At 41.9% G+C, this 23,805-nt stretch overlaps 1 protein-coding gene across 1 annotated transcript in view; it reads left to right on the top strand.

The window, feature by feature from the left end:
• Nucleotides 1–23,284, top strand: part of LOC126401138 (potassium voltage-gated channel subfamily H member 5) — a 157,933-nt gene extending 134,649 nt beyond the window's left edge. The window contains exons 9-13 of the mRNA XM_050062240.1: nucleotides 8,624–8,823; nucleotides 15,079–15,138; nucleotides 21,446–21,658; nucleotides 22,960–23,022; nucleotides 23,270–23,284. Coding sequence (XP_049918197.1) covers nucleotides 8,624–8,823; nucleotides 15,079–15,138; nucleotides 21,446–21,658; nucleotides 22,960–23,022; nucleotides 23,270–23,284 — 551 coding nt within the window. The remainder of the gene's footprint in view (nucleotides 1–8,623; nucleotides 8,824–15,078; nucleotides 15,139–21,445; nucleotides 21,659–22,959; nucleotides 23,023–23,269) is intronic.
• Nucleotides 23,285–23,805: the final 521 nt, after the last annotated feature.

The raw sequence follows: 23,805 nt of genomic DNA, 5'->3' as shown, positions 1-23,805 counted from the left end.
AGGAAGAAAGTTATATTTTTATCTAAAGTTACACTTTCAGTCAAGTATTTGAGTTTTTCTTCTCTGGCAGATCTTTTCCCCTGATACAAGCCGTACATGTTAAACCTCCCTGATGTCTGGAGTGTAACATGACTTACAGGTGTTTGGGTGTTAAGTGGGTGCCGACATTTATCTCACATCAACCCCCCACGTGCAGCCCAGCCCACTCACTCCAAAACCCATTATCATTTTTGCACGGCGATGCGTAGTCTATTAAGTTGACCTAATGAGAAGTAAACAATGCAATGTTTAAGAAAACAGTGATACGAGAACCATAGTGAGAGTCATAATTACAGAAATGATTGTATAGCTTGAGGGAGCGGGGTGTGTGACTAACGGCGGGATGCCTCTGCAGATTTTTCAGTCAATATTTATGTGGAGACAATCAGGCAGAATGTTTTACTCACCCAGAGAGCTCTTGATGCACAATTACTGCTTGTCAAAACAGATTTATACAGTAGGTTGTTTTTTTTTGGGGTGTTTGGACTGTGATACGGCTGACTGGCTCTCTCAGTGTTTGGCTGGCGGAGCGCAGTGTCCTGTCAGTGTGTAATGTGTTGTGATGCAGCCTGGACGCCGACTTGGCTCACTGAGCAGCAAATGGACTGGGCTCAATGGCTCGTGATGGAGGTGGCTCCTCTGAAGGCCACGGCTGCTTTGTTTTCACTTTGTGTTGCTATTTTAGTTTGTTTGCGTAACAGAGGTGTGCTCAGGTTTTTATCTACAGAGAGAGGCTGGCAAAAAAAAAAAAGCTTTCACGTGTGCAGCTCCTTCTTTAAAACAAATCTAAAATCAAAGATTATCACAGGGTGATTACGTTTTACTGGTCTCCTTCTAGCTGAGCTCTGGTTTGTTTTGTTTGTGATGTGAATGCAAAGTAGACAAATCACAAGATTCTGTGATGGACATGTGATTTAAGAATGAGCTCAAAAGCTGAACTACTATAAATGTACATGAGCGTCTGATCAGTTTGAACAGTCGAGGAAGTAATCTTCATATATCTATGTTAGATGTAAGAAGCAGTACATGTATGTGTGTATTTAACACCCTCAGGACTCCAGCTACTGTTTAATTTCATCCATCCATTTTCAGTTGCTTATCTGAAATTGGGTTGCAGGGGCAGCAGGCTGAGCAAAGTATTTCAGACATCCCTCTCCCCAGCAACGCTTTCCAACTCCTCCTGGGGAAAACCGAGGCATCAGGTCCGCCCCAGAGTCTCCCACCAGTTGCACATAGAGGTGCCCAGGAGGCATCCTGATCAGATGCCCGAACCACCTCAACTGACCCCTTTCGATGCAAAAGAGCAGCGGCTCTACTCTGAGCTCCCTCAGAATGTCCTTACCCTCTGTGGGGTGGTTGAGCCCAACCAGTAAATGAACCAGTAAATCAAACCGCAGATCCATCTCATACTCCATTCTACCCTCACTTGTGAACAAGACACCGAGATGCATGAACTCCCTTGCTTCGGGCAGTAACTCTCCTCCAACCCAGAGGGGCCAATCCACCGTTTTCCGGCAGAGAACCATGGCCTCAGATTTGTAGGTGCTGTGTCTCATACTGACTGTTTCACACATGGCTGCAAACTGCCCCAGTGCCTGCTGGAGGTCACAGTGTGATGAAGCCAACAGAACCACATCATCTGCAAAAAGCAGAGATGCAATTCCAAATTCATCATGAACTAATTCATTAATTAGTCTTTACTGTACTTGTTTAGTCTAGTTCTCTTGCAACATCAGCAGCAGCACATCAGACACCTGTCTTGACTAGCAGAAATATCCTGAACATTTTGGACCCAAACTTGGATGTGAACAAGCAACAGTTTCCTCTGAAGTGGAGTGTTCATATATGTGCAAATGCTGAATCACCACTTTGAGTCCATTTAGAGAGCCACATTCTGGCGCCTCCCCGCAGTCCCCTCCATGTATACTCTCTATCAGGTTTGCTGCTTCCTGTTTGGTGCTGGAGAGAGCGCAGCCATTAGTCATTGACTTTGTTCATGTCATTGAACTTCACTTTGCACGAGCCAAGACTTAAAAACTTATGGTAGTATTAAATACCTTTGATTTTATTGGGACGTGAAGACGAGAAAGAGACTGATTTAAGACAGCTTGAACTGACTTCTACGACCACCTTACACCAAATTGACGAGATCACAGGAGCACTTCACAACTCGAGCAGAACTCTTGTAATTTTATTCTGACATTAGAAATTTGTCTGCAACAGTGAAATAGCTAGGAAAGTAGTTTGGTGTAAGACCGGCATTAGATAATGTCAACCAGTTCAGACTGAAATTATGTGGACTAGAGACCGTCTTTGTGCTTGTGCCTCCGTGCTTATAGATATATATATATATGAGAGTGTGTGTGTGAGTAGTACTGTACTGTATGTGAGTCTTTGTGCGTGTGCTGGCTGTCTCTTCATGTAGGAGTGTTGTGATTGATATTTTCTGGGTGTCTGGGCTTCGGGCGGTGACACTATGTCTCCTGCTCTCCTCCTGGACTGACAGATTTCTGTCCCACACACTCATTCGCTCTGACAAATCATCCTAAACTCCTCGGGCAGATTGTCCGAAACCCGCAAAAGGAAAATATACATGACATAGAAGAAGGCGACTTCTGTTCTCTACTGATTTCTTACCCAAAAAGCAACACTGTTCAGAAATCAGTCTGAGAGTTTAAATGCTTGTGCTTTGTTTGACCCCGTCACCAGTTTTTGAAGTTGCTTTGTACATGTGTAGTTTTGATTTCGTCACCAGTCCCGTTTTGACAATTTGCCCTTAAAAAGTTTGAAAGTAATGACAGGGGAATAGTGAGGGGAACTGAGGTGAAATATCATTTATTGAGATCTTTTACATCACCTGAAAGAGAAGCTGAGACGGATCAAAGAGACCGATGTCAGATTAGTCTTTCTGTTTCACCAAAAAAGAAACGGTTTCCTCATCTGGTGACGTCAGGATCAGAATTATCATCAAACAAAGATAGTTTCCAAATATAGTTATGTACTCCAAAATAGATAATTACACTTTCCTGGGGTAGAAAAATTGACACGTTGACAAAGAGTTGATGCCGGAAATAGTAATTAAACAGAAGTTACATCAGATGTTACCCTCACTGTGTGACTTCCAGGTGATCTCTGGGAGTGCAGCGTCAGGAGGCCAGAACAGACCGACCAAATGCAACCAAATGATCACGTTGATATATTTTCCTTTTCAGTGTCACAGTCAATTTAGAAACAAACTTTCTGCAAAGACTCTCTCCGGTTGATGAGCGCCTCGCTTTGACAGCGTCTGGTCCTCCCTCCCCCAGGCTGCTCCATCAACTAATAAATATGAGGAAATAAAGCTCTTCATTTGCTCCCCGTCCTGACCATCACTCCCCAAGCAGTCCGTCTCTCCCCGGCCACCAGAGCTGGAAAACGGAGACATATTTAAATAAATAGACCCAGGGGGGACATATCAGATTTCAAATATGGTATTGAAATGACAGCTTTAAACTGTAGCCTGAGTACTTTGAATGAACCTTCTAAACTCATACAGTTTCTCATGGGACTAGATAAGTGTTTTTTATAGACTGATGCAGAGTGATGTTGGCAGGCCTGGAGTTTCGTAATTTCAGGGGCAAGACCACTTGGCCTGCAACACAGCAGTTTTTCTCAAGGGCTCAAAGGCCAAATATCAGGGTTACAAGGCCATCTCTAAAAAAATCACCATTTCGATTTCACTTAAATTGACAAATTCATTTCTAGAACGATTAATGCCTTTTTAAGAAACCTTTACAAACAAGTTTCATGTTGTCATATATGAGATATACATATAGGATTGGTCCCTATAGAGAAATAGTTCTTAATATTAACTGGATGGCGCAGTGGCGCAGTGGTAACCATTGTCGCCTCACAGCAAGAGAGTTCCTGGTTCAAACCCAGGGTGGAGGAGCCCATCTGTGCACAGTTTTGCATGTTCTACCTGTGTTAGCATGGGTTTTCTCCAGGCACTCCAGTGTCCTCCCACAGTCCAAAGACATGCAGGTTAACTGTTGACTCTGAATTGCCCGTAGGTGTGAAAGTGAGTGTGAATGTTGTTCAAAGACGTAGGACACTCTATTTCTACATGAATTAATGAATTGAAAAAGTGTTACCGTCACAGCGCTTAGCAATCCGTCTCCTCAGAGTGTCAAGAGTATGCTTTGCTGCTCTGGGAGTGTGGTGCTCTGAATAACCAATGATATAATCTAACAATGCTTTGCGAACAGTCCAGTTTGTGCCAGAGAGCACTCTGGCAATTGGAGTGACCATCTACGAACACACCCATGTTTACCTTCCTTTTGACTTATGGAGTGCATGTACTAACATTAAGGTGCTGGGGCGGACTTGACAGGAGAGAGCAGAGAGGTAGGACGGGGAAAGAAAAAACAAACTGACCAGTTCTGATCTTACTGAAGGTCAAAAACTTTGGATAAGACTTTTGAAATAGTAGTTTAACAAAATATTTGTACTTAATCAACTTACTAGGTTTCTCTAGAGCTGTTTTGAAGACCTTGTGATACAGTAAGTACAAACTGTTGTGGACGTAAAAGAGCAGGATCAACCCAGTTCTTAAATTTCTTTGGCTCAGGCGATTGTGGAAACGTTTACCTGTAATCTGGTTTATTCAGGCTCACACAGGCCAAACACAAGTTAATCAAGGTCAGGTGAGCAAGGTTAATTACTTGAATCAGCAGAGACACATTTAGCCGTCATTGTGCAGTATTAGTGTAGAAATGCCAAATAGGGGTCGAGAGAAATCGCTGAACTCAAACATCATTAACATGAGGTAAGGCCTAGCATGTGTTTGCTGAGAGTACAGCAGGAAGTCCTTACCTTCTTACGCTATTGTGCTAAACCAGGCTGGTGAAACCTCATTAGCTAAGCCTAGCAAGCCTTTCCCTACGTGTTGCGTTAGACGTGAGACATGCACCTGGACTTCCCTGGGTGAGTGTGACCTGTCCTCCGCCACCGCTCTTGCTCCTTGCGACCAGTTCACTCGGACCTGGACACCCCTCAGGTGCTGGTCCAGTCGGCCAGCTCGCTCTTCTTCGTGGTTGTTCAGAGTGAAGATGTATTTATGTGGATAATTCGTGGTGGTGTGTCAAATACTTCCTCTGTCTCTTTTTGTCTTCAGAATGTCTTGCCTCTAGCATCTTCCTCATGGTGTATCCGTTCAGCTCAAAAGCCTTTCCAGCCCTCTCCCTTTAGGTGTGGCAAATAGTGGCTAATTAGTCAATACCACCAACCCACAAGTGTGACGTCAGTGCTGACCCTGCGTCTTACCACCTGCCAAAACCACACCCGCATCTACAGGACATTCATTAAACTGCCAATAAAGCTTTCATAACACACTCCTCCTGCACACTGCTTCTGTAACGGTGGGTCTTTCAGTTTGTTTTCTTTGGAGCTCTGTCTCAAGCTGCTTTGACATTTCAAAGTACACATGGTCAGACCTTATTTACAGCCGACAAATGGTGCTAATTAGCTAATTAGTAGTTTTGAGTTCAGTTGGTTTGCTAACAATCCTTCTCCACAGCCTGTCTTCGCACTCTTCACACTAGGAGTCCAACTTTCTCTTTTTAAAGGACTGAAAGTCACATTTTCAGGTGTCTCTTCTTCCTTCTCACCTGATAAATGAACTGAACTGGAGGATGATTTGCCAAAGAGACTGAACTAACCACTTCAAATCCTGGCAAACACAAAGAGGTTGTTTGAGCTCAACACAGACACTTGGAGGGGGGTCAAACCTTGGTCGTTCTCTGCACTGAGGTGACGCTGGCCAACCGCTGTGCCAACAAGTCACCCAATTAGGAGTCCTGTGTTTGGTGGAGGTGAGAGCTGAGACTCTCTGAGCTTTGAGTTCCAGATCGGCAGTGTTGTCTGAGTCCTAATTTACCCAGCTGACAGGGTCTTGGAAAGGTCCTGGAAGGTCCTGGAAAGGCTGCTGACTTTGAACGAACTGAACTGGAACGCTGTTTATCTCACCACCGACACGGCACACTTTTCTGTCTTTGGCTGTCTCTGCCTTTTTCTGTTTTTGTCTCTCATCCAAACACTCGCTCTTTGTGTCTTTGTATTCGTTTCTTTTATTTCTGACACTCATTGCCTCTGTGAGATTTGACACACACACACTTTCTTTTGCTTGCACTGCATTCCTGGTTTTCTTTATTTGGTTTTCTCTCTTTTTTCCCCATCAATTTCTTTTTTATCCTTTCACATATACATATTCGCACTTTATCTCAAACACACAGTCACTTTCAGACATTGTCTGTCCAACATTTTCCTTTAACAGACAAATCACATGTACCGTACTTTCACTCTTCCTCACCGCTTTTATTTTGTGGCTGGATCAGATCACTCCATTTTTCAACCCAAAAGTCTTTAAACTTATTATTTCTCCTCTTCTTTCTTTTGTCATTTTTATTTGCTGTGAGGAGGCAGCGAAGGGGAAAAAAGAGGGAACTATTTCGAGTGAGGTCTCTATGGAAACTGTAGCAGCAGGGTACAGAGGAGGCTGACGGCTCCGTAACAATGGCTTGAAGTTCTAAAATGGGGAAAAAACACTCCTCTTCCTCCTCTTGAAAGCCTCCTCAGCAGTGAAAGCTGCTATTAATACAGCCTGTCATCTTGCGGGAGACGTCATACATGTTTGTTTTCTAGCAATCGTCCCTTTTCTTCTTTTTCACACTGTCGTAATCGCTGTTGCATATCAGGCGTTAATTAAATCACAGCTGCCTTTTTACAATGTCCGTCTCCCTCCTCATCTGATTTTTCTTTTCCTTACCCCGATCTGACTCAGGGCATTTACACAAGGAGGCATGAAGAATAAAAGACACAAGAATGCCAAATACTCACCTACAAATATTCCACATCAAATCTATTCACATCATCAGCAATGCAAATTCTTGACAGTTGCAACAAATCCGCCACTGATTGGTTGATGCCTTTATTTGCACTGTGAAAGGTCAGAAAAATCAGCTTTGTTCTGACATTAGAAAGTGTCAAATTTATCTTGCATGTGTACTCTTCTTCAATGTTTTGCTTACTTCCTGGATTTTTCTCACATGGAAATTCTGACCAATCAAGAGCAGCTTTCTCGCGCAACACATTTTATCTGGTCCTCTTGTAAATGCTGCCGTGAGAACACGAACCAACTCTAGGCAATTATACAACTTTGTAACACAATTAGTCCCTGATTCAGACCAAAGCAAGACAACTCTAGGCCTGAAAGCACCCTGAGATCATTACCATAAGAAACTTGATCTTTTAGGTGACTTGTAAATGTGAACTACAAAAAGAAACATTGTCTAAAGTTTACTGCTTGAAAAGAATCTGGCTGGGTTTGATCTTTTTTGCAGTGGTGTTGCTAAAGGGTTGTTTGGGCATTGTTAGATGTTAGATTTTTGGTGAGTGGAAGGGCTTTGTTGGTTCCTGGGTAGTTGCAGAGTTTCCAGGTGGTTGTAATGATGTTTGGGAATACTTAGAAGGGTGTTTGTAGTCAGTATTAACAGTAATTCTCAGCACAAGGTCCAACTGGAATATTTCTGGAGCTTTCATGCATGGATAAAGGGAACAAGATGAGAAGAAGGACGATGAGAGTAAAACCTTTTGAAATTTCCAGAACTAGAACGACTCAAAGAAGTAGAACTCATGGTAAAGGATAACTTTGGTGTATTTCAACCCTTTCCCATGATTTTATGTCCAAATGATTAATGGGATCAACTTTTTTTTTTAATTGGTCAAGTACTGAATGAAATCACTGTAGCCGGCAGCCACAGAAAAGGCTTCAATGTCACCACTTTGGAAATTTGTCCACTTACTGTAAAGTGCTTGTTTTGCTACTGACTGCCTCAGATTGTTGTGCTCCAAGTGTCCGATAACATTATGAAAATAATCCCTACCGAGATAGGCCTTTTTGTCAAATCATCAACTCTGGTTTGGTTGAAATAAACCCTTAATTCACCCAGTTAGAAGTGAGAATATGCCGATTCTATACGCACTTAAATTGCTTTTTTTTTTTTCAAATCTGGTGAGGTTGGTGATGGTGATTTTGAAACACGTCAAACAAATAGATGGGAGGAATCTATTAAGTCAGTAGTGTTAGGAGTGGTTAAGTGATGTTGCATGGATGTTATACTGTAAAACAAGGAAAGGGGACCAAAAGCTGCCAAAAGGAGGTGTGTTGTGAGAGTTGATGTGCCCACCAAGGACTGACTGCTCCTCTGGCTGGTGGGTCACACTGGGCCAAGGTATGCAAAATGCTGCTGATCAGCCTCCAAACAGGTCTGCAGCCCTGGAGACTTAAAGCACAGCAACACAATTAAATGCTTTTACAATTGGCAATTTTAGGATATGGGGCTTGTTTGCGTGTGAGAGAGAATGTTAGAGAGTGTAAGGGGATGTTCTGTTGCTGTCAACATAATTACTTTCATGAAACGCTTTAATGAGGACAACATAAAGAAAGAAATGAGAAAAAAGGTTGAAACCAAGAAGTAAGGAGTAAAAAGAGAAAGAAGAAAATAGCTTGTGTGTGCTCATCCCTCTCCTCTGTCTTCCTCTGTAGCTCTGCTCTACGCCACCATCTTTGGAAATGTGACCACCATCTTCCAGCAGATGTACGCCAACACCAATCGCTACCACGAGATGCTCAACAACGTCAGGGACTTCCTGAAGCTTTACCAGGTTCCGAAGGGGCTGAGCGAGCGGGTGATGGACTACATCGTCTCCACCTGGTCCATGTCCAAAGGCATCGACACCGAGAAGGTGAGAGTTCAAAGGTTGAGCTGATGGAAGTCTGGCTGTTATGTTTTTAGGTTGTCCATCCATCCGCATCTACTTATGTCTCATTTATGTGATAGCTTAAAAACACCTTGAGGGAATTTCTCCAAATTTGGCACAAACATGCACTTGGACTCAACAATGATTAGAATTCTGTGGTCAAAGGTCAAAGTCAGTGTGACCTCATCTGTCTTATTCTTGTGAACGTGATATCTCAAGAACACATTGAGGAAATTTTTAAAATTTGGCACAAACGTCCACTTTAAGTCAAGGATGAACTGATTAGAATTTGATGGTCGAAGGTCAAGATCACTGTGACCTTGCATCTGTCTAATTCTTGTGCATGCGATATCTCCAGGATACCATAAGGGAAATTCCTCACATTTGCGCCAATGTCCACTTGGACTCAACAACGAACTGATTAGAGTTTGGTGGTCGAAGGTCAGGGTCAAGGTCACTGTGACCTCATCTGTCTTATTCTTTTGAACAGGATATCTCAAAAACACATTGAGGCAATATTTCCAAAGTCGGCACAAAAGTCCACTTCAAGTCAAGGATAAACTGATGACATTTTGTTGGTCCAAGGTCAAGGTCACTGTGACTTTGTCTGTCTCATTCTTGCAAACGCGGTATCTCAGGAACCCCTTGAGGCAATTTAGTCAAATTTGGCACAAACATCCACTTTGCATCAAGGAGGAACTGGCTTGATATTTGCAGTCCGTAGTCAAGTCACTGGGGTTCTGCATCTGTCTCATCCTCGTGAACATGATATCTCAAGAAGGCCTTAACAGAATTTCCTCAAATTCAGCACAAACGTCAACTCAAGACTCAAGAATGAACTGATTAGAATTTGGTGGCATCTGTGACATCGTAATGTTCTGTAAAAACACTTTCCTGTCCATTACTCAGCGTCATATCTCAGGAACAGAAGGGGAGACATTTGGTCAGATACTGAATTGGTGACACTAATCTTGGGTGTCCACCTAAAAACTGTGATGATTGTATAGATCTTCTGTGCTGCCGGGTTGAAGATGTGTGTGAAACATCCATGTTTTGACAGACATTGACATCAACTGTAAGAGGAACTTGGCAGGTTGGTGGAGGCTTACAACTGTGAGGCGGTAATTCTCGTTTACCACAGTAATCATCCAGGCTGGGACTGAAAAAAAAACAACAGACACTGCAGCTTTTTGCCATCGCACTGATTACAAAAAAATGTAAGGAGGCAAAATGTAGATGGAGACAGTTTTGGATGCTGTAGCCGTTCATACAGCTGTACAAGAATATTACATTTGCCGAAAGCCGTGTCACAAAGACACAAAGAAGCCATAAACATCGCATCATCACAAAACAAGTGAGAACAAACACTGAGACAAGCATAAAGAAGGAAAACAGCATGAAGCCAACGAAATGCCTCAAAGCCAGTCACCAGTCACACACTGTTCCGACCTAATTTACCCAAACACACACTGAGCGGCGAACTTTTGACCCTCTGCACCCAAACACATCACACAGCTTATAGGCTGCAATTATCTGCACACATAATTTAGATTCTGAAATTCTATTTTAAAAATACTAAGTTATTAAAAAATGGGTTAGTGTGAGTGATGGTTATGTTTCAAGTGGGGGAACTGAAGTGCTCTGAGCTCTGCTGCTGCTGCCGAATCACTTGAAATCTTTTCACACATATAACTTTAATGTAATTAACTAATTACAGTCCTTAATAATCCATTGATTTCTTGTGTTTTTCCTCCCACACACCTCACCCCCATCCGACTCCTGCAGAAAAATGCAAAATACATACTGGATTTCAGAGGTAAGATCTGATGGAGTTGACGTCTTAAGCTCGGTATACACTGTGCGATTCTGGGCTGTCCCAGATGAGAGATGACCATCGTGAAAGAAATGTGGCCATATCTTTGGTTGAGCTATTGCATTGTACATCATAGCCTGGGATTCAGTCGGCGTTGTCATCGTACAGTCTGCAAACATCAAACAGCAGTGCCGGCCCAGCTTTATGTGACCTCACAGATTATTGTTTTATTTTGAAGCTTCAGACCATCCAGCTGGCTCACCTACAATTATTGCTCAAAACTGAAGGAACAAAAGATTAAAAAACACACATTTACAGAACAGCTTCCATGCTGTGCGTGTATTGATCCACTGAGATGATTCATCTTTCCAAAACACTCCAACATGAGCTCTGATCTGCACCCGTGCACAACACAGACACCTCACATGTAAAGTGCTGAAGCCACTGATGAAGCAGTGCATCACCTGCAGCAGCAGCAGCCTTCAGAGCGGCTGAGATGGCAAAAAGAAGAATGTAATAAAAGTAAACACACATGAAAAGGCTGTTTTTTCTGGTGTCAGACTAAAACCAGTTCTGTTCTCTTTAGCGTCTTTTCTTCCTCTTTGTTTTTACTTTTATTGGAAAGGTGTAATACTACCTGGAGACATGCAGTGATTTGTGCTAACTGTAGTAGACATTGTTTATTGTGCTTAAACATTAACCTGTCATGTCTGTGTAAAGTTAGGAGTTTGTAGTTTGGCAAAGACCTCTGAAAGCTCTGCTCCAAATCAAACGCTGCCGCTGCAGCCTCAAATTCTCTTTGATATCTGGCTCGGTTTATTCTTACGTCCCCTCTGTCACCTCCGGAAGAACATTAGAATAAAGTGTTTTCAGTGCAGAATCTTTGCTGAAGTGGAAACCAACAAGTGATAAAATCATGACCTTAGATGGCTGTAAGGAGGACTGTGATGGTTTTATTCATTTTTATCGTCCAACAAAATGGCTCTGAATCAAACTGGTGACTTAGTTCATTATTTCATATAATCTCCTCATTATATTTGTCACTTGTAATGGGCTGTTTGTCCATCTAATTGATTTCCTCAGCATTTTCCACTTGACATTCATGCTCTCTTTCTCCCTCGTTAGATCATAAGCCTCCTCCTCCCCATCAATTCCATTTTCCATTTTGTGTTCAGATAATTATACTCTCTTGAAGAGACATAAGCCGAGAGCGCCCTCGGTATAAATACCTCGCAGTCAGAGCTGGGGCCAATTAGTGGATATTTTTGTCACTTTGGGACCCCTTACACTGTACACAGTCAGCTGTTTATGCGAGTACACACCAAAAAAGACCAGAGGCTCCCAGGGCATCTCAGTGCTACTAATACCCCACGCTTTAAACAGCGCAAAGACGATTTTCAAAGACTGTTGTGTTGTGTTTAGATGTTGCAGAGGCTTTTAGATGATTTACTGTCTTCCCCTTGGTCGGTTTTGTTCGTATTCAACAAGGGGAGATTGTGGAAGATGGCATAATATTTTGTTTTCTGTGTTTTACCTAAATGCTTCAGTTAATTAGGCTGGGTTTCAGAATTTGTGTAATGAGCTGGACAAAGCGATTACAATTTACAGACTCGGCTTTTTGGCACACACTTGTATCCAGAGGGAGTTAATGAATACAGAAACAGAATAAGCTGCAGTAATACACAGACAGTGACCTGGTGTACGGCTCGGTGGGTTATTAAAGAGCCAGACAGTTCTTCATTTGGAAGTTTGGGGTTTTGATTTCCCCCCCGACAGCTGCCCTCGGCTCAAGTGATTTTGAGCGAGAAACTGAGCTTTTTCTTTTTCTGCAGCTCATTGAGCTCTGACCCAGAACCTATCTAAATATCATGTTGCTGGGTGGCCATTGAATGGAAGCCAGACCTTTCACACACTCAAGTATTTGTTTGATTCATTATAGGAAATTAAGAACTCGGCAGTTGCCTGATGCCGGCCGTACACCAACCAACTTGACCACTTGAACCAACCTTTCAAGCCATTTCACTATCACAGACAAATTAACAATGTTGGAATAAAATGATAAGGAATTTGCTGGAGTTGTGGCGCACTCCCATGATCTCAACTGTTTGGTGTAAGGTGCTCATAAGACTCAGTTTGAGCTGTCTTGGACTGGTCTTATCCGCACGGATTATTCTCGCGGTTCTTATGGAAGTTTGCACACCGCAGTGGAACTTTCGTGCGGTGAAAAAAATTTCCGCCCAGACTTTGACCCCCGCGGAATTCGCTGGTGGAACTAGACAGCTGGGCCAATGAAATTGTTTGTTTATAGTGACGTCGCGCAAACCCGGGAGAGTCCAAAATCTTGTCAGACAGGAAAGTATGCGAGAAAGGTTGATAAACCTCGTTTCACAGCATCCTGTCCTTTTTGATAAAAGACGGGATGATTTTATGAACAATGAATTAAAGGACAACGTCTGGCAGTCCAGCTTGGTGGCTGTGGTGAGAGTGGTAAGTGCTAAAGAAAGTTGATGTTGACGTTTGTTAAACGTTAGCTTGCTAGCTCGCTGCTGCTACTCTTGTCCATGTTTACCAACACCCGTTTACACTGCGTGGACTTGGAACACAACAACGCGATATTCTGCACTGTGTCCGTACCGTGCCTGTGGTTTAAACGCAGAAAAGCGCTGCACGAATATTCCGCAAATCCGTCCCGCATTTCCGCATTGCAGCAGTGAGAATGAACCTTTAGGCTTCCATGTAGGCACATGGAAGGGCAGGGAGGTGTGCTGTCTCTGCCTTCGACTTTCCACAGAGGCATGTTGAAGGCAGAGAGGTGTGTTCTCTCTGCCTTAAGCACTCTTTGTAGGCGCAGGGAGGGCGGAGAGGTTTGCTCTCTCCGCCTTCATCTTTCAACATAGGCTCGTGGAAGGGCAGAGAGGTACCAGAACAGAGCCATATCACTAAATATCAAATTGCAAATGGAAATAAAGTTGCCTTTGACTAAAGTGGTCCTGACTGAAATATTATCGTCAGTTTTTCGTCTTGGCTCTGAATTTGTGATCACTGTCAACAACCAATAGGGTTTCCGTCCCTGTTCCTGCACCTAGGTTTGAATCGTTAAGAGCATTTCGACCAAAAAATGAATTGATTTGGAGCCCGAAAAGTTGGTACAAAAAAAAAGCAGGTTTTCCTTGACCTTAAGTGTGAACCATGACCACATAAGTGGGCTTGTCCTATTCTACAGATTTGGAAAGAGAGGATGGAGAAGGCAACAATAGAGATGTTGAGTGAGAAATGCAAAGGTTCTGATCCAAACTGGTGGAAACATGGGCTGGTTCACTAGATAGTCCATAGGTTCCAAGAGTCCTGAATGGAACCAGTTCAAGAACCAGAGCTAACTTGGTGGAAAAGGGGTATCAGTGCGCTCTATCCAGCACCAAACAAGGAGCAAACTAGTCAAACAGTAAACATCGAGAAGACTCTGGGGAGGTGCAAGAACATTAACATGTCTTGGTTCTAGTGTTCTGTGGAAAACGAAGAAAAACTGGTGTTGTGGAGTGAACAAAAGTCTGTGTTTAATTCTTCGTGTATCTGATCCACCAAACAGCACTTACTTTAGCGAGAAATCTGAATTTTAAAAGGGCTTTGCCTCATTTCCATGGTCTCCTGCCACTAAAATAGAGCAGCTAACCAACAGAGGCTGGTAGTGAGGCGACAAAATCCAAATGTAAAGTTTGTACACAAATTACAGTTTACCTGATGCCAAATTGACAAGAATACTGTCAACATATATGATGTCTTTTATCTTGTGTTTCTAGAGTTACATGTTTTTAAAAAAAAAAAAAAAAAAAGGACTTGTAATAGTTCATAAAAGGGAGTTTGACATAATATTTTCCACCAGGAGCAGGGTGGGAAATAACATTAAAGGGAATCTAGTTGTAGTCTTGAAAACAGTGACCCTGCAGGACCGCTAGTATTTGCAAAGCCTTTAAGTTTGTAACAAATAACATGTCTCTAGATGTGAGAGGGTGTCAGACTTTAGTCTTTTAAAAGTCTTGTAGTGTATGGTAGGCATAAGTAAGGACCACTTCCTGGTTGTCCCAGTGGGGTTTGCTAACTCAGTTGTACATCTACAAACTTTCAAATTGTGTAATTTTGGCTGACGTGAATGTGTGGCTCTGTAAGGATTGTGTCAGTCTTTGGGACCCATGACGTGATCGCTTCCTCCTCCACACACTGGCAATAAGACAGCCAATGTTTTCAACGAGAGGAAGAACAAGCACACAAGTACAAAAACATCCTCATTACCTGATAAAGCTTCTAAACTGTCATCTCGCTGCTAACAGACCTCCATCAAAAACTGTTTGTGACTATTTTCTACCAGGTTGAGTCCTGAGAGAGAATTTCTGTAGACAGCAGTCTGACCCCCTTATGTCTCTGTCTTCCAGGTCTTATCCATCTGTCCCAAGGACATGCGGGCCGACATCTGTGTCCACCTCAACAGGAAGGTACGAATCTATGCATTATCTACAGACCCACACTAGATGTATCAGAGCACTTCACTGTATACAAAAGGAAATGGGACGGACGGTGTGAGTTCTGTGTTTTAACTGTGTGAAAAGTCAGGGGATAATAATGCAGTTAGGTCACAGTTTGATACATGTGAACACTTTTAAAGCCATTTAATAGAGCAGAGGCGTCCTTGCAAGTTGTTGTATTTTTCGCCATGATGAGTTTGATAGTGGTGCTGACTATAATATTCCTTGAGTACTGAAAGGTGCTGTGAGCACACTGAGCACACTGGCTCCCCATTTACCTCTGTGAAGAAACAGGAACTGGTTCATTTGAACAAACAGGAATAGCAGTGCATTTAATTAAAAAAAGTGGAATAAATGACTTCTCTGCAATTTTTTTACTTAGCAAAATCATTGAGTGGACCAGATTATACCCTTTGGCACGCGGCTCCTGGCCTGTATTTGACATGTTTGACACCCCTGGTACTCGACTACTCTGATGGCACATGGTTTCGTTTCTCAAAACAATTGATATGTGAGAAAGAAAAGAAAAAAAGGACATTTATGGCCCTTTGTATGGTGCATTAACCCTATGGGCCCGAACGACGCATAGTGCGTCCAAATTCACACCCGTTCTTCTCTGTGGATTTTTTCTGCGACTGTGCATCATAGCGAGAAGCCACGCATAACACGTGAAACAGCGGCTGTAGCTTTCCGACAAGGCCAAGCAATTGTCGGTAATCCAGTGTTTTCACAGCGAAAAAAATTGATAAAGTTACAATAAAATGATGTATAACAGAGCTTTCATACAGCTTTGCACACACATTACGCTTAGATGGATTACTCGCGAACGCAGGCTCGCACAGAAATGCCACGCATATCACACGAAAGCGCAGGACCACACACATCATTGTGCTGTCATCCCATCACGCTATAAATCCAGATCAATTGTCTACAGAATAAAAACCTGACGAATCCATTATACAGATCTTGTTATCAGTCACTTCATATAGTGAGGAATATCGTATCTTACCACGTCTTAGGCTTGCATGTGTTTCTCCCTGTCTATCCACATTTGTAGTCCGGCTTTCAAGATGCAAATATCTCCATATTGTCCAGTTGACACATCATCAAACTTTGTATGCCAAGACCAGCCACTTCACCTTTGCGCACACAGACAACTGAGGCCTAATTATGCATGCTGACAGGGCCGTAGTCACCATATACATTGAGGGGGACACGTGCCCCCCCACCAATGCCCAAAATGTCTCCCCAATATATAACTGAAACTGAAAAACAAATATTATCTTGGANTCCCCTCTTCATATATGGCAGAATATGTCAACTTCCAACTTGCTATGCTGAGATACATGTAAGAATTTAGGCACACAGATTTGTATTTTTCATTGATAAAAAAATGAATATAAAATACAGGCACGTAGAAGGACATGAAATGATGGCAAATCTGGTTAGTCCAGATTGTCCTGGAAAAAATGATGACTAATAATAATAATGACTGTGATATGAGCTTAAAAGTAAAGGCAGTAAAAATACCCCAAAAAGGCCTAGGGCCCAAAGGGTTAAGGGGTGCTAAAGTTAGACATTTACAAATCCTACACGAGAGGATTCAACAAAAAGAGTAAGAAAAAACATCCAATAACATTTATCATTCTCTCTGTTCAGCCTATGTTTGGTAGGTTGCAGTGCTGTCAGAAATATTAATTTATCAATACACATTGATACTAAATATTTGAAACAGTTTCGATACTCATTATCCGTGGTATCGATGCACCGGTCCCACCTGAGCTTTCTCATTGCTGTTTTCTTCAGCTAACTAAGAAGGGAAAAATTGTTGTCATCATGTAGTAGCCTTGTTATATGTATCTTTTTAAAAAAAAACTTGTTAGCCCTTAATGTCAATTTTCCCCATAGTATCAAAAATAGTATCACATTTTTTAAGGTATTTGTTTCCAATTTTAAATTCCAGTATCTTGTCAACACTAACAGGTTGTGGTGCCAAATACTAGTGCAGCTACAAACACTTACACTTACTTACACACATCAAACTAAACCTAGGATTAAAACAATGTGTAGGTGTGAATGTCTTTTTTAAGACAGAGGGCGGATGTCTAATGGTTGCAGTAACATTTCCAAACACCTGAGTTGGCCCCAAAAACCATATTGAACCATCTTCACACAAACTGGAGTGGGATTTCACTACACTGAGCACACTGAGTGCCAGTGCTCATGTGCATTTATTACATAACTAAATACTGGTTACAGTAGATGGGCTCAGTCAGAAGCTCCTGGGCATCACTGGACATGACTGATATGAGTCCCAAAACTTTGGCAGACTCAAACTGCTGAACTGGCATCGGACAAAGGACACCTTCAGCTGTGTAACAACCATCTCCAATGACAAACACTCAGAAGCTACTAAAATTAGTCCTGTCATTCAGAGGGACTGCTGCTTATGGTGCCTCAAAGTCTTTATTTCATATACAAGCTATTTATTTATCAAGTGCAGTGATTTTACAGGAGTGTAGGTTGATGCTGCTCAATATAGATAGATAGATAGATAGATAGATAGATAGATAGGATTTTTTTAAGTGGGGCTGTATGATGAACTTATCCATAGTCGGTGTGTTACCCACAATAGATGTCTGTCGCCATGCCCGTTGATTGAAGAGCAGACAGGAGCACCAACACGGAAGCTAAGCAATGTACTGCTGTGGACAAGGGCAGCAGCAAAACATATTTCAGCCACCTACAAGTAGTCCCACTTAAAAAGATAATATCAGTTTAGGTGCATGCTGTATTTAGAATATCTTTTCCTTTACCTCGCCGTCAGTCAGCCCTTTCCGACAGGGAACTGAAGTTGTTATGTCTGCTCTCTTCAAATCCCATCCGCCAACCAAAACAGTAATTTTACCTCTCAACACGGGAGCTGTTGGTCTACCGCTGCCTCGATCAGTTAGTTTGATTGTGTTATTGCATGACTTTGGTGTTTTAAAGGGTTTGTTAAGATGCAGCAAAGTCGCACAATAACTATTAGGCAGCAGTAGACCAGAAGCTCCCGTGTTCTGTGAGGTTAAATTAATCTTTTTGTTAAAGGAGTCTGCTGGCTTTAAAGAGAGCATAGAGAACAGCTTCAGGTCCCCGTCAGAAAGGGCTGTCTGCTGCAAGGTAAAGAAGTAAAAATAGTTTCGATATAGCAGAGCCTTGAATGCATATTGAGTTTTTGTAGGTGGCTAAAATATGCTTTGCTGCTGCCCCCTCCACAGAAGTACATTGCTTAGCTTCTAGGGCCCGACTGATAGGGATTTTTTGGGGGTCGATGCCGATTCCGATATTATGTAATAAAAAAAATCTGATAACTGATATATCGGCCGATTAAATTTTTACGTTTTTCAATTTAAAAAACCCCGAAATACCTGCTTTTGATGGCTTAAATATAGTTCTAACACTTACAAAGATATAAATTGAAGGAAGAACATTTTACTATTTTCAAACACTTTTATTATTAGAAATTGTGTGGAACAAGCAGCACATGAACAATTTGAACACAAAATAAATCAAAAATATGATGTGCAAAAAGGCAGTAAACCTCTGGGAAATAAAATAATCATGCAAAGTCTATATGAATTAAGACATTCACATGTATGTTCACAGTACCAGAGTTCTTCTTATTATTGCCAATTTAACAGAGGTAGGTTTAACACCATATTCCCTGCATTTTATTAGTGATGAAAATATAAGTGTTAACATCGGCATCAATCGGCCAGCTTTTGGCCAATTGCTGATTATTCTCTAATGGCTATAATCGGCCGATTAAATCGGCCGGCTGATAAATCGGTCGGGCCCTATTAGCTTCTGTCGATAACCCTGCCGCTTCTCCAAACTGGAGGCATCCCAGCTGCCATCTATTGTTAGTCAGTTGTGCTGGCAGGATGATATTTCATAGTACGCACAGGAACCTCCTCCATGAGAAAATTAAATAGTATTCCAACCTATTTGAATTTCATTCTGCAGCACCTGTTGCTTCAAACTCCTGCAGAACGGCTTTTGCATCACTTCCAATATCATAATGGATGTTCATCAGTGCAAGTCCACTCAGTCATTCGTCAGTCATGACGTCTTCAAGTGATGTAAACAAGTGAAGGGTCGCTCAGCACTGGCGGTGGATACAGGCATCTTAAGGAGAATCTTCATCACAGTGTTTACCTTACCAATGATATTTGCTCCTGAGACAAAACATCAACGTATTCTGAGCTCGCACAGCAGTCACTGATGAGGGGAGCCGCAGCAGTAGATTCCCCCCAGGGCTCATCGCTTTGCAAAGCGTGTGGAGCCTGGACTGGCCTTTGTCATTGTAACGTTAATGCTAGCAGCAGTAACGCTAGCAGACTGCGTCATAGTGAGCGGACACAGCCAAAAAATGCATCTTGTGCACCTTCATCAGTCACAAAGAACCAAAGACACGATCTGCTGCTTTTGTCACAATTTTATTTTCAAGATAGGATGATTAATCATTGAAATAATGTACGCACAGTGCATACAGGATTACGGATGCCGGCGCCACTGTTGTAAGTAATACAATGACTATGAATAAGTACCTCATACAACCCACTTAAAAAATCCCAGCTATCCCCTTAATGAGCTCGAGGCAAGTTGATGACTCTGAGCTTTCATTTTGAAAAATTTCACCAAAGATAAATGGATTTTTCAGAAGTAGCAGTTTAAACAGATTTTTAACAATCCAAAAGCCATTGTAATGTTTTGCAAAAAGGCATTGTCCCCCCTCATTTTACCATAAATTAGGTCCTTTTGCAAAGAATACACATCAGAAAATGCTTAGTAATAAAAATTATGACAGAAAAATTGTAGCAGAAATGCAAATGTAGTGCTCATTAAGCACTCCGGGCTCTTTTTAAGTTAGTTCAATTAAAATCTGGTAAAAACTAAAATGAAAAACAAAAATAATGAACACACATGTAGTATGCTAATAAGTCTGTAAAAATAAAAGTCCCTGATACTAATTCCTTTTCCAGTACTAAAAGATTTTGTTTGTTTTATCTGGTTGAAAATGTGAGACTTCATGATTGAAAACATGAAATGCAAAATGTTCCTGAAAAACAGCAGCACGTGAGCGCTCGACGTTTCCAAAGAAAACCGGACTCACAAACAGTCTTTTGCTTCTTTTTTCTTTTGATGTAAACCATCACAAACCAGCCAGCCTCATAAACATAGTGTGTGCAGTTTAACCGTGTCACATTAGAGGATTTTGGGGTTTTGAAGTCCTCAAACTTCAAACACTTCGGTGTCTCCGTGCTGCAGTTTGGGACTGCTGACAGAGAGCCAACTGCTGTCCCAGCCAAACAACGGTTTATGAAAATACACAGTCGTGACAGTGACGTTTGTAAGGCAACGTGGTTTTGAGGGATTATTTCCTGATTGAGATTTACATTTCTTCCCGGGAGCTTCAGGTGATTGACAGGAAGCGCTGATATGAAAACACTCAACTCGTCTCAGTGAAATAAGGAACAAACCAAATGAAGGCTTCACTGGTACTGTGCTGTGTTATCTCACTGTGCAGAAGCTGCTTCATTTTCATGTCAATTGATATCAGCATATGACCTCTGTGTTCATTTACAGGCCTGAAAGTGTCCTCTACGGGCTGCAGTGTACCTTTTTGCTAGCATTTCAAAAGCCAAAAGTGTTAAAGAAGGCTTGGGCAGTATTTATTTTTTCATATCGGTGTGATATTTCACACAGACAACAGTGGACAAAACTGTTAAATTTGTGTAAATGCACACAGTAGTTTTAAACTACACTAACGAATACAAATACATCAACACAATAGACTTCCACTTGCTAACTTTTTGGAGAGTGTTTAAGCTTTTCTTTTTCTAATACACTTCTGAAAATGCACATTCTGTGTTTGAAACTGTTGGTCAGCTGTAACATGAATGAGTAACTTCTCTTCTGAAAGACTATTTTTATCACTTTGAATTTCACAGACCACAAAATATGATGAGTGTTCATCAGTTCATAGCATCAAGAGTCATCAGGAGCTGGATAAAAGAACTACTAAATAGTAATTAGAAATTTGAGGTGTAAAACTTGCATGATGCATAACATTCAAAACACTGCTGCATTACTCAATCAAATGTCTCAAACCAGCGCTAAGCAAATCTGCCTGTAATCATGTGAAGGCAGCGGTAGACGGTGCTGCTACTGTAGCGAGAGTATAACTGTAAAGAACAGATGATGAATATCAAATTCCTGCTCTCTCACTCAGGTTTTCAACGAACATCCTGCGTTCCGGTTAGCCAGTGACGGCTGCCTGCGCTCGCTGGCAGTGGAGTTTCAAACCACCCACTGCGCCCCCGGAGACCTGATCTTCCACGCCGGAGAGAGCGTCGACACCCTGTGCTTCGTTGTGTCGGGGTCACTGGAGGTCATCCAGGACGACGAGGTCATCGCCATCTTAGGTATGTGCTCATGTCATTTAGTAGATGCCTTAAGTGTTAAAGTGACACTTAGTAGGATTTGCAGCATTTTCTGGTTTATGTTAGTGTATATCATAAATAACTTTGGGTTTTGCACTGTTGGTTGGACAAAACAAGACATTTAAACTAATCCTGGACTCTACCGAAGTTGTGATGGGCCGATTTTCACCTTTTCTGACCTTTAATATACAAAAACAATTGTTAGCTGGTCCAAAGTCAGAATGTTGCAGTACTTCCTGCTATTTAAAGGGCGCAATATTCCGGTAGTAAGGTGCATCTACATAGGCAAGTTTACAGCGTGCGTACACTCTCCCTGTTATACACATTGGGTTACATGGATAGATTGCAGGTCGGAAATAATATATTATTAATGAAGAAAATATTAACGACATTCTCTAAATGTGAACACAGCAGAGATCAGAGCAGAGCTGCTGTCTGACTCCCAGTTAAAAGAGACACTGTGCACATTTATGCACGAGGAGCAGGAAAACTTTATTGATTATTTCAGAGGTTAAGAGTTAGGTTTTGTTTTCTATATAAAATTTATAGCTATGGTTTTTAATTTCAATGCTTATAATTAACTAACAGAAGTGGTTGGACACACCCTGAATGCACCTGCACCACTCACTTTAGACCAGTGGCTCCCAACTGGTGGGTCACGGTCCGAAAGTGGGTTGCCAGTGCATTATGAACGGACCGCAAGTGACTCATGAAAGTGCCAAGTTTGTAAAAAACACACGTTATTTTGAAGTACAGTGAATTTCCGGCACAGAGTTTTATTTTGAAGTGTCGTTTCCTGCTGCAGAGTGAGTGACTAACAGTGTGTTCACACCGGGCGCGAGGCGAATTTTTCGCACGATAAGATTATATACAAAGTCAGTGTAAAGACGCGATTAGACGTGAATTTGTGCTGCCGGCGTGAATGGCGCAACACGAATAGAGCGAACACGCGAAATTCGCATCATTCGCCTCTTTGCGCAATTTCAAAATTTCACTTAATAAGCAAACAGTCTAATTTATTCACAATCACAGATGAATATATTGGGTTCCTGGTCAGAATTCAGGATGACCAAGGCCAACAAAAGAAAGCAAAACACCCCTAAACTCAAGAAGCAACCTATCTAACCTGAAGAAATTAAAAACAAAAAACAAAAAACAAAACAACCACTGACCTTCATAACACTAAGTACACACGACAAACCAAGGTTAACAAAATAGGCAGTCCATCCCTGCTACCTCCAGCCAAACAAAACCATCAGCATGGCAAATGCTTCATTCAGTCTGTGTGCGTGCTTGTGACCAGTTGGAAGGTGAGGCAGACGTGCCCTTCCACAGCCGCAGAGCCAAAGCCATCTTGGCTCTTAAGGTAGAGAGCCATCATTAATACGCGCCAATCACCTGCCGTAGCCACCAACCACTGATCTCCTCCTGGCACACACCTATTTGCATACACAGACACCTTGCAACAATGCAAAATACGACCATGGCTGAACAGTCTGGCAATTTGAGAAATTTCTGTACAAATCTAAAATAAGCTGTAAATGCCAAATAACTAATTGATTCATACTGGGAATAACAGAATCATAAAAACATAGTTTATGTGTCTCGTGCAGCTCATGAAGACCTGAAGGTTGATGTCAGAAAAAAGACAGGAAGAACATTAGATGAATGAAACATGACAGAATAAAGCAAAAGAGAAACAACTAAAAAGTCAAATACACTTAGATTTTACAAAAGCAGCATCCGTTTGTGCTGTTTGAGAGAAGATGAACCGGGTGACGGTTGGATGTGTTAAAAATATTTTATCCCCAAAATGTCATGTTTTCATGCAGCAAGCAAAGCTGTCATGCTGTTTTTCTTTGGTTGTCGAAGATGCATTTTGACCTTGTCCGATTTGAATGGTTTTCATAATCGCAGCAGGTCAGAAAACACAAAAACAGAAAAACGCATAATCCTTCGACTGAAGTGAAAATCACTCGACAGCGACATGATTATACCTGCCATTTTTACACTTCTCTTTTGAAAATGTAAACAGCGATTACGCAGAAAGCGAAGGGATGAAAGCTGAGTCACTTCAATCGTTCACATTGGAAACCGGCCGTCAGCTGACGTTCTTCCTGACTTTCAAGTGTTAAACACAAACAGTCAG

The sequence above is a fragment of the Epinephelus moara genome, chromosome 14 (assembly GCF_006386435.1).
Source record: "Epinephelus moara isolate mb chromosome 14, YSFRI_EMoa_1.0, whole genome shotgun sequence".
Taxonomy (NCBI): domain Eukaryota; kingdom Metazoa; phylum Chordata; class Actinopteri; order Perciformes; family Serranidae; genus Epinephelus; species Epinephelus moara.
The sequence above is the reverse complement of the archived record's forward strand: the minus strand, read 5'-3'. Positions and strand labels throughout refer to the sequence as shown.